At 36.8% G+C, this 15,061-nt stretch overlaps 1 protein-coding gene across 1 annotated transcript; it reads right to left on the bottom strand.

Moving 5' to 3' along the window:
• Positions 1-1,163: 1,163 nt before the first annotated feature.
• Positions 1,164-14,251, bottom strand: LOC113410656 (ropporin-1). Its single transcript, XM_026665314.2, has 6 exons — positions 14,149-14,251; positions 11,796-11,922; positions 9,785-9,902; positions 3,812-3,973; positions 3,326-3,501; positions 1,164-1,485 (listed from the first exon to the last, which is right to left on the bottom strand). The coding sequence occupies exons 2-6, from the start codon at positions 11,909-11,911 to the stop codon at positions 1,419-1,421; spliced, it is 639 nt and encodes a 212-aa protein (XP_026521099.1). The 5' UTR covers positions 11,912-11,922; positions 14,149-14,251; the 3' UTR covers positions 1,164-1,418.
• Between the last annotated feature and the right edge of the window lie 810 nt (positions 14,252-15,061).

Genomic DNA, 15,061 nt, shown 5'->3' with positions numbered 1-15,061 from the left:
AAATCCAAAAGATTTTGATTTCTAGGGGAAAAAACCTTGCTGATCCCCAAGATTGCATGAAAAGATTATGCATAAAAGAAAATTACTATAGCTGTTTTGACACCACAAGTCTCTTATTGAAGACAAAAGGCAAAACCCAACAGACTTATAATTCTGCTTTCTTAAGACCTAAGGGAAAACTGTTCAATCTTTTCATTTTCAGCTGATTACAGGTCCACAACTTACAACAGTTCATTTAGTGACTGTTCAAAGTTACAATGGCACTGAAAAAGTGACTTATGACTATTGCATCATCCCCATGGTCATTTGATCAAAATTCAGATGCTTGGCAACTGACTCATGTTTATGACAGTTGCAATGTCCCAATATCGTGCTCCTTTTGCAACCTTCTGACAAGCAAAGTCAATGGGGAAGCCAATTTGCTTAACAACTGTGTTACTGATTTAACAACTGCAATGATTCACTTAACAACTGTGGTAAGAAAGGCCATAAATGGGGCAACATTCACTTAACAAATGTCTCACTTAAATTTTGGGTGCAATTATGGTATCCATAGATACCAACACATTATCTCAAATCCATTCCAATTTTGCTGTGAATTTGTGAATCAGGCCAGAGCATTTAGAAGGATTACTTTTTCTTCTCTAGCTTCTCTAGTTTCTTTTGGCATGAAATCATCGGAAGTGGTTTTACCTGTAAAAAGGATTTACTGTGGAAAACAACTGCAGCACTATTTATATGCTATTGTTTCACAGTACATAAAAATAGCTTGGGAAAACCAATACAATTGTTGCTATAAAACTCTGCCCAGAGTTAACTATAAAATGACCAGCAATATAAATGTTTTAAATAAAATAATATCCTCACTATATGGAAAGAGCCTGTAAAGGAAGTTTTAGATATGAAGAACTTTTAAACCACTATGCTTGGATAAATGATAATAGAATAGTCACTTAGAGCTATTAGAAAAGCAAGCTGATAGCCTGATCCTAAGTTTACTCTTTTCTTTCTATAATTGTAGATACCTTGGGAAAATCCTAATATTGTTCTGTAAATAAAACTTTTTAAATTCCCAACATGTTTGCATGGCAATGCCAGATAATTTGAAATGCAAAAAGAGGGGAGAAGGATGGACCTCAAATATATTCAATAGGTTTATACTCTTTGGTAGTCTGTGATATTTATTTGGGTGGACGCGTGTATATCAAAATACTATAAAATTAACAATAGACTGTACTGTACTTTACTGGCACCTTCTCAATCTATGTTTTCATCTTTCTTAGTGGTTGCTTTACCAAACTGTTTATTAACAGACACAAAGGGAAAAAGTGACTGCGAGGTTGGCCTATTTGTTTAAGTCATTCTATTCTCTGTTTCTTCCTCCATCTAACATTGATAGTATATGATGTACTGAGAATCTACTCCAGCCTGACTCGAGGATTCTGGGTAAAATCAGTCACCTTGATCAAGCCGTCTGGCCCGATGCTGTATGGAAAACATGGGAAAAATGGCTTAGTAGTACTCTTGCTTATGAAACACACACTCAAAATGTTTCTGACATAAAATTGTAGCAATATCCTTGTTTTGGATCCAGGTTTGTTTGTTTTTAAACAGGAACTATAATCATCCTTGTCTAAGTCTTTTCCTCCCCAATTTATCTTTAAATTATAACCATATACACATCACGATATTTGCATGGAAACAATCTCCTCTCTATTCCTCTCTCTCAGTTTCTGATTATGAGGTCTTAAATACATACCCATAGTTTTTGTGCTATGGATTTTGTAAATTTTCTTAGGATCTAGCATCCGGTATCAGGACATTAATTTTATAACTACATCAAGCATAGGCCATCTAAGAATATTTGACTCTTTAGCTGTAGGCAAGCAGTAGCAAATTCTCTATCTCTCTACCGTGTCATCTCCTTAACTGAGAGACCTGTCTAGATAACATCATTGTTCTGTATCAAGCCAGATTTAAAAAGTTACAATTCAAAAATAGTTTTAGAAAGTGCAATGATAGAATTCTTGCTTGCATTGCAGATGACTGTTCATTCTAACCCTTGCTTACAGAATGGGGCCTCTCTTTCCTAGGCCCTTTATTTTTTATTTATTTATTTAATTAATTTATATTGCTGCCTATTTGCACAGGGCAACTCAAGGCGGCTTACAGAATATAAAACCTCATTTAAAACAATAAAACCAGTAAAAAAGAATCAAATAAATTAATAATATAATAATATAATATATAATGTAATAATATATAATATATCATAAAATCGCCCCGGCGACACCACATCACAAGGCCCATTTAATTTATTTTTTCCTTCCATGCCCTCCTCCTATTTTGGGGAAGTCCTCCAAACTTCTGGATCAAATTTGAAAGTTAGAGAAAAAGTTAATTGGATTGGCACTAGGTGACAAGCATAGCTGAAAACAATCACTGATTACCAATGCATTAAATGTAGGGTAAAACATTTGTTCAGAGTTCCCCAAGTTATTGAGTAACATTCAAAAACGGATCTGCACTTCAGTTAGAAGAAGCACTCTATACCAGGGGTCCCCAATCCCCGGGCTATGGACCAGCACCAGGGCACAGTATGCTGGAAACCGGACCTCACAAACAAGCAAAAGCTCACCTGTGGGATGCAGGTAGTGCACAAAACCACGCCCCCTTCAGTCCGCAGAAAAAACCTTGTCAGAGTATATTCATGAAGTGGAACAGAGCTTAGTAACAAAGTCAGCCAATGAATAGGCATGGCAACAGACGAGTCAATGGGAGCTGAATTGGAAAGTGAAACTAGAAGTAGCCTGGGTGTGGCTCTAGTCTCTGCTCCGAACTCTGAAGCTGCTGCTTGTGTTTTGATTGTAACTCTCTGCCACGTTGGAAGAACCTACTATTGGCATTGTACATTTTACTTATATTATTATGTATACAAAGAAGTTAATGAATCCTGCGAAATCAGTCATCTCTGTGTGCTTTCTGGATTTGAATTTCTGCTGCAAAATCTAACAAACTTCTTTCCATTAAACTGGTCCCTGGTGCCCAAAAGGTTTGGGGGGCACTGGTCTATACAGTTATTTCCTATTTAAATAAATGGAATGGGATTTCAGGAAGAATTTGTGAACCTTCTTAATATTAGTCAAATCAAATGTGTGAAATTTCTATGTACAAGCCTGTAAATGAATTTGTTATATAACTTAGCTATATGCATTCCCCTGAAACCTATTCCATCTACTGCACACTTACGATGGTTGGCTGCTATTGCTAACATAAGCTACATCTCTTTGACATTTACCTCATCTACAGTATCAGTGTTACTTACATCTCTTGTTCAATATAGTTCAGCATTCGACTGACATGAGATGCGGAGATTTCTCCATCCACTTCCGCAATGTAAGTGTAGAGAAACTGGAAAGTACTGAAAGGGATACGAGCTGGACCACTTTCATTCTCGTTAGATAAAACTTCACATATTATCTTCAGTGTTTTTGCAATAGTCTGTTTTCAGAAAGAGAAAGGATATGACATTTATTAATATTAGTAACTGGAGAAATAGTCATCACATGTGTAACTCAACTATTCTTTTTTGGTCTCTATAGATTAATATGACTCTCCTCCTAAGTGTCCAGACTATTGACTAAATCTAGAATGCTAACTAATATTGGACAAGTAGTTTCAGGAAAGAGTGTTTAAAAATCTTAATGATGTACGATTTGTTACACTATAAAGAACAGACAATCACCTACAGAGAATTTAAACGCTGCAAACATGCTAGACATAAAAAAAGAACTAAAAAAAATAAGCTTACAACTCCAAGAGAGCTACAGGCCAGAGCTAAAAACTTGAGCCACTCAATTTCTTCGGTAAAACGTCCAACGTTCATGATACTTTCAAATAAATCTGTTGGGAGATTCAGCACCTTCCACATCTGAGCTAGTTCGTCGACATGGATGATTAGCCTCCCACCCACCTGAAAAGAAATGATAGCCATTATAAGTGAAGAAATTAGTGTGGGTTTATAGTTGCAAGCATTTCTTAAGGTTTTAAAAATGCAATTGTAAGGATAGCAGAACTGAGGAATTATGAAAACGGATGTATGTGTAACCACCATTGATCACTTTTGCAATTGTTACTACTGTTTTGAAAGAAAAAATGGGACAAAAATACCATAATGAGCAAAATGAGAGTGGTCTCCACTTAATGTACTAAGTCATAATGTGTCTTATTTCTTGGTCTATGCTTAGTATCATTGACACCCATGCTTGGAGGAGAGCCCATTCAGAATATGGCCCCAAACTGAAAATAAGCAGAGGGATCAGTACTTTTCATCCAAGGGCATGAAACTAATCAATTGAGGTCTGATCTCAAAAGTTATTTCATTGATATATACCTCGAGTCCCTTCTTTTGCTGGGGCATTGATTTCAATGTACCAAAAACAATGATTAAAAAAAGAAATATGATGCTGAGAGGTGATCTATTGCAGATGTCCCTGTTTTGAATGGTGCCAGATTTTGTTCTAAGGAGTATATAGGCAGTATGGAAGCACTTTTGAATTTGCATCTCTGGTTTCTCAGATAGAAGCAATAGCCCAGAGATTTTTGATCAGCTGTGGTTGATATAACAACCATATCCCTTCCAAAATGACTTTAAAATGATGGTTCTTGTGTTGCTAGCTTGAAAAATATTGTAGTATTCTTTACATAGAGCTGGAGCAGGTAAAAACTGGAATTGATACCACTCCCAAGTTGGTCTTTGAAAGAATTACAAAGATGGCATTACATTAATGCTAAAAATATTACAGCAGATTTTCGGGGTGGGGCAAAATATTTGCTGTGTATTAACTTTAAAGCTTATAAGTTTCAGGTTCAAAATACTTGAGAGAACATCTGTTTTAGGAGGATCCTCCTTATTCACAGAAATCAACCTAGGGAGAATTTTCCTACTGTGGTTCTGAGCTCATTTCAAGATAACTTGGAAAATCAGAGTACTTTATGGGGCACATTTCTTTGGTTTTAAAAGGCTTTAAAATCTTGCTTTTTAAACAAGGTTTTAGTTTTTAATTATATGTATAATTATTACTAAAAACTCTGGTTTTAATTTTGTGTGCATATTTATTGTAAAATATTAAGCAACAGTGGTAGTTCTTAGTAAGAATTACAGTCTTCAATTAAGGATCATAACAAATAAATACGTAAGTTCATCTCCCAGCCTTGGAAACCTTTCAGAATTTTAAAAAGTTCCAGATTTGTTCAGGATGAATCATATGTGTTTCCACGTGCTATAGTGATATATATGCATTACATAGTTTTCTAGGAAGGACCTCTATGATGGAACTTTGGGATTTTGAATGAATTCTCAACTCTGAAAGCTACCTACATCCTCCAAGAAGAAATTAACCAAATAGTAAGTAGGTTTATATATGTACATTAGCATAGGATTTAGAAACCAGGAGGCCATACACAAAATGCTTCAGACATTATTTCTCTTTTCTCTCCCAAAATATGTGTAAAGGGAACAAATTCTTTGTTCCAGAAATACCTACAAAAAGAACAATGTTCAGGCAATCAGGGTGAGTGAGTACAGATGAAGTCCAGTAAAACTTTTAATGGACAAGTTGGATGGAGAAGAAGTCTGATATTCCCAAATGTCCATTATTTTCCAAGTATGTAATTTGCATCAAGATACACCATTTTTGTGATATAATTATGGAAGTGGTATAAATGTCTGTAAATGAATCAAGTAGCTGTGGATGTAATAAAATTAAGGTAAAATTAATGGCCTCACTGGACTACTTTGGATGTGATATCTATTATTTCAGAGGAGATGGCCAAATATAATTTTTGTTTATTCCATCTAAAATTCACTACCTGAGCATCCATTAGGTTTTATTGTACCACAACTGAGCCCAAAATTTCTGCTGCTAAGTGAGACATTTGTTAAGTGAGTTTTGCCCCATTTTATGTCTTTTCCCGTCACAATTGTTAAGTGAATCACTGCAATTCTTAAGTTAGTAACATGGTTATTAAATTAATCTGGCTTCCCCATTGACTCTGCTTGTCAGAAGATCGCCAAAGGTGGTCACATGACCCCGAGACATTGCAACCATCAGAAATATGGCAATCATTAGTTGCCAAGTGTCTGAATTTTGATCACATGACCACAGGGATGCTGCAATGATAATGCAAGTGTGAAAATGGTCATAAGTCACTTTTTTCAGTGCTATTGTAATTTTGAACAGTCACTAAATGAACTTTTTAAGTCAAGGACTACCTGTACTTATAATTGCTCATACAATTGCTAGAATTAGTTATGATTCAATGTAAAAATAAGTTAAAATTTATTTTGGTTGCATACTGGCTGGAGAATTCTGGAGTTGAAGTCCACAAGTCTTAAAGTTGCCAAGTTTGGGGACCCCCTGTGTTAAAGTCAACATTTCCAGATTCTTTGTCTCATCTAGCAGGGTATCTTTTTTCCCCTTTTATTACATCTGTGTGTGATCCAAATCAATGCCAAACTGTTAATGAATACAGATCATCTGTACTGATCTTTGAATCTACCCATGTGATGCCCAGAACATTAGAATGCTGCCCTCCCACATTTTTTTTCTGGTACGGTAATTACGATCAAGTTTTATATACACTGCTCAAAAAAATAAAAGGAACACAAAAATAAGACATTCTAGATCTGAATGAATGAAATATTCTCATTAAATACTATGTTCATTACATAGTTGAATGTGCTGACAACAAAATCACACAAAAATTATCAATGGAAATCAAATTTAGCAACCCATGGAGGTCTGGATTTGGAGTTACATTCAAAATTAAAGTGGAAAAAAACACTACAGGCTGATCCAACTTTGATGTAATGTCCTTAAAACAAGTCAAAATGAGGCTCAGTAGTGTGTGTGGCCTCCACGTGCCTGTATGACCTCCCTACAACACCTGGGCATGCTCCTGATGAGGTGGCGGATGGTCTCTTGAGGGATCTCCTCCCACATCTGGACTAAAGCATCCCCCAACTCCTGGACAGTCTGTGGTGCAATGTGGCGTTGGTGGATGGAGCGAGACATGATGTCCCAGATGTGCTCAATTGGATTCAGGTCTGGGGAACGGGCGGGCCAGTCCATAGCTTCAATGCCTTCGTCTTACAGGAACTGCTGGCACACTCCAGCCACATGAGGTCTAGCATTGTCATGCATTAGGAGGAACCCAGGGCCAACCGCACCAGCATATGGTCTCACAAGGGGTCGGAGGATCTCATCTCGGTACCTAATGAAGTCAGGCTACCTCTGGAGAGCACATGGAGGGCTGTGCGGCCCCCTAAAGAAATGCCACCCCACACCATTACTGACCATGTCTCCTGATGTACTGACCTGTCTCCTGGTAGTGCCTCCATGCTCTGGACACTACGCTGACAGACACAGCAAACCTTGCCACAGCTCACATTTATGTGCCATCCTGGATGAGCTGCACTACCTGTGTAGCTTGTGTAGGTTGTAGACTCCGTCTCATGGTACCACTCTAGTGACCAAACCATCAGCCAGAAAGCATAGGAACTGAGAAGTGATCTGTGGTCACCACCTGGGATGTCTTGCTAACTGCCTATTCTTTCCACCTGTTGTCTATTCCATTTGCACAACAGCATGTGAAATTGATTGTCAATCAGTGTTGCTACCTAAGTGGACAGTTTGATTTCATAGAAGTGTGATTGACTTGGAGTTACATTGTGTTGTTTAAGTGTTCCCTTTATTTTTTTGAGCAGTGTATGAGCTACCAACCCCTATGATGTTGTTATATAAGTTTGGTGTGTTCTCATATGTATTTCCTTTTCAAAATTGGAAATTGCAAAAAGAATGTCTTTCCTGTATTGTATATTAAAAGCTGGACAAGATGATATGATGAATCTAAAACCATCTCTATCTATTGGACCGGACGGAATATGTGCCTACTTCTTAAAAAAGCTATCCAGTGCCATAGCCGAACCTCTAAGCATAATCTTTGAAAAATCTTTCAGGACCAGCTCCTTGCCAAAACTATGGTTACAAGCCACGGTCATCCCCATGTTCAAAAAGGGAGACTCCAGCCTAGTTGAAAATTACAGACCAATCTCTTTATGCTGCGTCACCTCTAAAGTCATGGAATCAATCCATTATCCACTTAGAGACAAACAACCTACTCTCTAATAAACAATTTGGTTTCAGAAAAAAACTATCCTACAATCTGCAACTCTTACACTGCAAAAACATATGGACTACACAACTCGATCAGGGCAAAGCAATAGACACAATCTACATAGACTTCTGTGAAGCTTTTGATTCAGTGGTACATGACAAACTACTCCTAAAACTAAAATCTTATGGTATCTCTGGACACCTGCATAACTGGATAGAAGCATTCCTGTCAAACAGACAACAAATGGTCAAAATTGGGAGCATCCTATCAAATTCTGTTCCTGTCAATAGTGGTGTCCCCCAAGGCAGTGTTCTATGACCAACTCTCTTCATACTCTACATAAATGACCTCTGTGATCATATTAAGAGCAACTCTGTGATCATATTAAGAGCAACTCTTCGCTGATGATGTAAAGCTATTCAACACCACACACAATACTGCTACCCTTCAAAAAGACCTCGACTATGTATCAGAATGGTCAAACAAATGGCAACTTCAAATCTCAACAAATAAATGCTCTGTCTTACATATTGGCAAAAAAAATCAGAAAATAAAATACAGGCTGAATAGTCAAGACCTTCTTGATGATCCAAATTCTGCCAAGGATCTTGGAGTACTCATCTCTAATGATCTAAGTGCTAGAGCCCACTGTAACTACATAGCCAAAAAGGCATTAAGAGTTGTTAACCTAATCTTATGTAGCTTTTTCTCTGGTAATATTACACTACTAACTAGAGCATACAAATCATTTGCTAGACCAATACTCAAATACAGCTCATCAGTCTGGAACCCACATTATGGATCTGATATTAACACAGTTGAGAAAGTCCAGAAATATTTCACAAGAAGAGTTCTCCACTCCACTACTTGTTGCAGAATACCTTATGCCACCAGACTTGAAATTCTAGACCTAGAAAACCTAGAACTACGCCAACCTTCAGTCCGATCTAAGTATAGTATATAAAATCATACATTGCAATGTCCTACCTGTCAATGAATACTTCAGCTTCAACCATAACAATACAAGAGCAAATAATAGATATAAACTCAAGGTTAATCGCACCAAACTTGATTGCAGGAAATACGACTTCAGCAACAGAGTGGTCAATGTCTGGAATACTCTACCTAACTCTGTGGTTTCTTCCCCAAACCCCAAAAACTTTAACCTTAGACTGTCTATTATTGACCTCACCCCTTTCCTAAGAGGTCTGTATCAACGTGCCTATCGTCCCTGTCCTATTGTTTCTTTTATTTTTTCTTATTTGTATCCATGTATTCATAACCATGTTTTTACTTATACCTATTATCTTGTAAGCAATTGACAAACCAAATAAAATAAATAAATGAAAAAATGTTAAACAAATGTTAATGAATTCTATACTCTTTTAAAATAATATTTAAATATGAACTATTATTTAATCCTTCAGCAATGCTTTTAGAACTTCTTGTATATCATGTATACAAAAAAGGGAATGCACCTAAAATTCATTTTAAAACAGGTGAATCAAATTCATTAAAAAATAAAACAAAAAACACAAAGTAATTGGACACAAACATGCAAATCTCTTATGTTCTTGCCCCTAAATGGAAAGTAGATATTTCTTACTCTCTGGTGTAAGACCTTCAAGAGCTCTGGAGTAAGCTCTGCATAATTTGATAAAGGCACTCGATCTGTTCGTTCTCTTACAGGAGGAGCCTCTCCACGGGCCATGGCATTAAAATAACTGGACACAAAGACAAAATAGGTGTTTTCCTTTTATCAACAGCTCTTAGCATAAATATGCGTGAGACATTGGCTGATTAGTTGCTTAAGACACCCAAAAGCTTCAATTTGTGTGTAATTAAGTTGACATTAAAATTATTGTTCTTATTTCAAATCTTTTTCATCAGGTTTGACACGCTAGCTTTTTTGTTTCTTAGTTTGAGGTTTGTTTATTTTGCTATAATTAATCTCAGTGAAGTTTGATTACTTACAAAGTGTGAATATAAATAGTACATATTTTAACAAAAGAACATGGTCTGAATATTGATGCTATGGATAATGTGATAAAAGACGTGAAGGAAAATTTGTACATTATAAATGCACCCAATAATATAGAAGAGATCAAGTACTTCAAGAAAATTGAATTATATGAAAAAACATTAAAATGACTGGAGATAAAACACTACAGAATAAAGGTCACTGGAAGTGGAGGAACCCCCCTCCCCACAAAAAAGTATGGTGTGTGTGGTAAAATTTCTTGGGTTTTTATTTTCTTCCAAAGTTACATTATGTAGATATGTGAGAGATTTGGATTGGAACTTTGGCATCGGGAGACAGAAGCATAAGTTCTACTTTGTTTTATCTTCTGCAATCAAGATTGTCTCTTCAAAGATGCTTTTTACATGATGCAGGAATCAGAGAGGGAAGTTAACAAATATATCTGAAAATATGGAAAGGTACTTCTTCCAAAAATGCAAATGGCAATATTCAAAAACTTGGGGCTTCTCTGTACTTATTGAGTAAAGCAGTGTAAGAAAAATATGTTTCTTCCAGTAGCAACCCCTTGTACCATGCAGGTGCTTCTCTATCACAATCCTGGGAGGACATTTTTCAAGAAACACTCAGGGTTCTCATGAGATTTTCAGCACAGTGAAATAATTTTAGGAAGCAAAGTCTGGAATATAAATGGTTTGTATCAGATTTTTTGTTGCCTTATAAAGCCCTAATCCCCAGTACTGTATTTTACTGAAATAAACTGATGTGAATATAACTGATATTCAAATAAAAGTATTAATAACTGATTTATATAAGTTCCAAATAATTTGTGCTATTATTTCTTGTTTGCTTTTTCAGAAAAATAATACAATTCAGCTTCCTTTTAAATTCCATTGAGAATTCAGAACGCATCTTAAAATGTAACACTAAAAAGAGAATAAGTAGGTTAATAGCCTTAGTCATCCTCATGCAACACTCAACATTCCCTGCAAATAGTACAAACAAAATATCGGTCTGTTTGGGCATAATTTGCCTAGTGTACTACAAGCACAACCAAAATCCAGTTTTATCACAAGGACGTTCAAACACTATTCTGTACAAATTGTGATATTATACACCAATGAGTTAGTTGGAAGCTGGTTACTGAATAAATTAAAAACCAATGTAAAAGGGAGTAGAGTATATTTGAGAATAGATACATGGAGAGCGAATGATTGTGCATTAAAATATATCTGTAGTCTGTTTACAAGTGAAAATGTAAAGAATATCTGTGATGATATTATAAGGGTGCCCTTTGGGGATGGGAATGTCTGAATTGTATACATTGTAAATTATGTTAACTTAAAGATTTAATGATGCAATTATATGATGCAGTAGGGAATGTATATCTGAAAATTACTGTATGGTATATACCAAGTATGTATCTAGACATTACATTATGTGATAGTGTGTGTTTATGCATGTGTGTGTGCACATGCTTGTGTGTAAGGGGGGGGGGAATAATTTCTTATTTAAGATGCAGGACATATAAGAATGACACTCAAGGTACTATAACTGATACAATTTAGGCTTAAGTAACTTTTCAGTAAGCATGATACTGAAGTTAAGCAAATATATTTGGCAAAAATAGTCAACTTACTCAGAAGACCATTGAATCAGGTCTGGAGGCTGAGTTCGAATAGCAGCTTTTGTAAACTGCTTCAGCAAATCTGGAAGCTCTGGAGGAATACATACTTGTTTATCTGTCTGCGGCATAATTATTGTGCCTGTTAGGAAAAATGGCAATTTTGGAAACCTTGTTTATATAGAATAAGAAAGCTCAACTATTAAGAAATCTATAAAGTACAGAATCCTGATTGTGAAATACATTGCAGAGACCATATATGTATGATCTTCCTAGGCCAAACTTATATCTTCAGAGTCCTTGTGAAGACTTAGGAGCAACAGAGATCATTTCCATGTCCTGTATACATTTTCATGGAATACTGGTATAATGCAGATTACTGAGGAACCCAAATATGCTTTTAAGGGACCCCTCAATTCTTGCTTTTAAAGCTATAGATTATATTTTAGCTTGATTTAATTCATCAAAATGAATTCTGGATCAAACTACATATTGCAAAGAAACAGAACCATAACTGAAAAAGCCAGGTTTGCAAAACATGAACTACTACAATTATAAAGGAGTATAGATATTTTCTACCCTTAATAGCTATTCACAAAACACTACACTTGCTGAACTACTCTCTTATATGAACAAATATTACAAGTGAAAGAACTCTATATATTATTGGGGAAGAAGCACGCTTAAACCAAAATCAGTTTTATATAACTATTGCATATTCATGGTTTACTTAATTAAAATTTCTAGTTTTGCATGGGATACTGAACTGATTCCATGGTTTGTTTTTGACAACATGCTAAGTAAACCGTATTTGACTTCCTTGTAGGTTCAGTGTTATGAGAACCCAGCCAGTCTGGCTTACTGAGTAACACGGCTACCAATATAATGCTTTTGTACTTCATTTTATTGATTGAGCCCTAAAGTAAAGGATGTCTAACACAATGATAGCAAACTTATAATGCAGAAATTCTCATTGCCTGTGTTCTCACAGCATACTGAACCACAAACTAGTGAATCACATACATGCGCTGTAGGCAATTTTTTCTTGAGGATTTGATGAACAACGAGCAGAAGTTCACATATTTTAGATTTGTGAAGTGAGGAGGTGGAGAACTTGGTAAACTTGGCAACATTATTAGAAGCAGAAAAAATAACTAAAGTAGACAGGCAGGATCAAAGAACTTACAGGACTATCTTTAGAAGAGCTACACTTTATTTACTGAAAACAGCTTGAGATGGCAAGCATCTCACAAGCAACTTCACCAGAAGTTTCACTCAAGTTGCTGGCATCTAATTATTGAAAATAAACCAAATCGATAAAAGAGAAACACTGCCATTAAGTGATGTGATAATTCTTATCCATTTGTTTTCCTGCTTAGTTTTAATTTTTTAAGGCTATTAAAGTTCCTTAGTTGTCAAGTAGAAAAAAATGTGAGGGTTTTGTTAAGCTTGTACATTTCAGCCAGGAATTGCAGCTAAACAGGAGGAAAAAGTTTTTGAGATTTGCTGCAGCTGCTTGGATGGAACAGCTTTATGGAGACGAAAGAGGATAAAAAGTAAGTATGCAGAAATGATTATATGAATATGTGAGACAGTGCTTTCAAGTTTACTAAAAAGGAAAAGGTATACAATTATTCCCATGACTAGCTACTTTCCTGTTGAAGAAATACTCTCTTCTCAGACAAATGTACCTCTAAACTAGAAGATGTAATGCTTCTTGAATGGATCTTGTACTCTCCAGATGCTGAAATGTTGAGTGAATTATCCCAATACTTGCTACAAGGAAGTATACCAATAATTGGGGTTGTGGGGGGAAAGAGAACATGTCCTGCTTTTAAGCACAATGCAAAAGCCAGTTGCTACTTCCTTTCTATGGAAAACCTCATCGACTTCCAGACACATGTTATGATTTGGTTTGTGATTGAGAAAACAGGAATCCATTAAATCTGAATGATGAATTTGGATGGCTGTCTGCAGCAATCACCCAACACTATTGCCATCCTAAAGATACCTAAAGGAAAGATGGAACTCAAGAAAATGAAGAACACTGGTGCAATATGGCTGAAATGATTTTTGCAGAAATATATATTCTTTCCAGTGCCTACTTAGTATGAGCCATTTACACTTGCCCATTTGCACACATATATTTTGTGGTTGCTCTATCCTGTTCTCATCAACCTGTCTTCCTTAGTCCTATCTAGATCCTGGCTGCTGTTCCATCACCTTGGCATACATTCCCCCAATGATAAATCCCTCCTCAATGCCTGCCATAGGCTTTGCATCAAACAGGTTCTTTTACTTTCAGGGAGAAGCAAAGCAGGTTAAGAATTTGATCCAGATAGCCAGTTCCTTCCTTTTCCTCAATTACCGGAGGCTGAGACGTCTCAGCCTCTTTGCGAAGAGTGCCCAGCTGCTGTTTTGGCGACAGTCACACCAGGCTCAATCGGGATCTTCACGCAGCTCCCACTCACGATGGGCCCTTGCATTAAGTCAGGACTGGGGCGTTTGTTTAACTGCAGCTCTAGGTATCCTAGCAACTGAGACTCTACCTCACAAAGGGCCTGATTCTGTCAGCTGCTCTTGCAACCAGTCAGGAGAAAGACTTGTGGAATGCTCAGCCAGCAGGGCAGGGCTTTTAATATGGCGAAGACATCTATGTGCCCTAGACTTGGAGTTGTGACTAGGAACCCCCCCCCACACACTTTTAGCCTTACTAAGGAAAATAGTTGGGTGCATTCTGAGTGCCATCTATTGAGCATCTGGCATTTTGGGATCCTGACTGAGAGAACAACTCAGGGGAAAGGCAGGGATCTAGCAAAGAGGATAAGAAGAAAGAAGAATTGTGAGGCAAAGGAAAACAGGGTCATTTAGAGGGAGAAGAGGAGATGGCAGCATTATTGTAGGCCATAGTATTCCAATGGCCGCTGTGGCAGTCTAGGATTTGCCTCAGAAGAGGTTGCCAAATGAGGCCAGGGAGAGAATTGTGGCCAAGGCTGCCTTTTGAAGGAGGAAGGACAGTTTGGTGGATGGATTTTGCTGGTCAAGCTGACAGTCTTGATGAAATGTGAAAATCTGGCACATTGATAAACTCAATTTTCCATAATACTTGGGTGGAAATGAATATCTGGCAAATTTTTCCCTAGCTGGGTTGAAAATAACCCTAAAACGCCTAGTTGCTATAGCAGGTGCATGCAGTGACCATTGGCTGAAGGGTTGCAATGGGGTTTTGCTAATGTTAGGACTTCAAGGATTGATGGGATTACAAGGCTTGGGGATGAAAG

This window comes from Notechis scutatus, chromosome 1, assembly GCF_049901735.1.
Source record: "Notechis scutatus isolate UNSWTSFEM ecotype Mainland chromosome 1, rNotScu1.2, whole genome shotgun sequence".
Classification (NCBI taxonomy): Eukaryota; Metazoa; Chordata; class Lepidosauria; order Squamata; family Elapidae; genus Notechis; species Notechis scutatus.
This window is presented reverse-complemented; position numbering and strand designations above follow the sequence as displayed.

Excerpts from the sequence above, each read along its gene's own strand:
- LOC113410656 (XM_026665314.2), bottom strand. The coding sequence starts at position 11,911 with ATGCCGCAGACAGATAAACAAGTATGTATTCCTCCAGAGCTTCCAGAT. Across the intron at positions 3,974-9,784 it reads TGAAGGTCTTACACCAGAGA|GTGGGTGGGAGGCTAATCAT; the intron begins GTAAGAAATATC and ends ATTTCTTTTCAG. Across the intron at positions 1,486-3,325 it reads AACTATATTGAACAAGAGAT|CATCGGGCCAGACGGCTTGA; the intron begins GTAAGTAACACT and ends TTTTCCATACAG.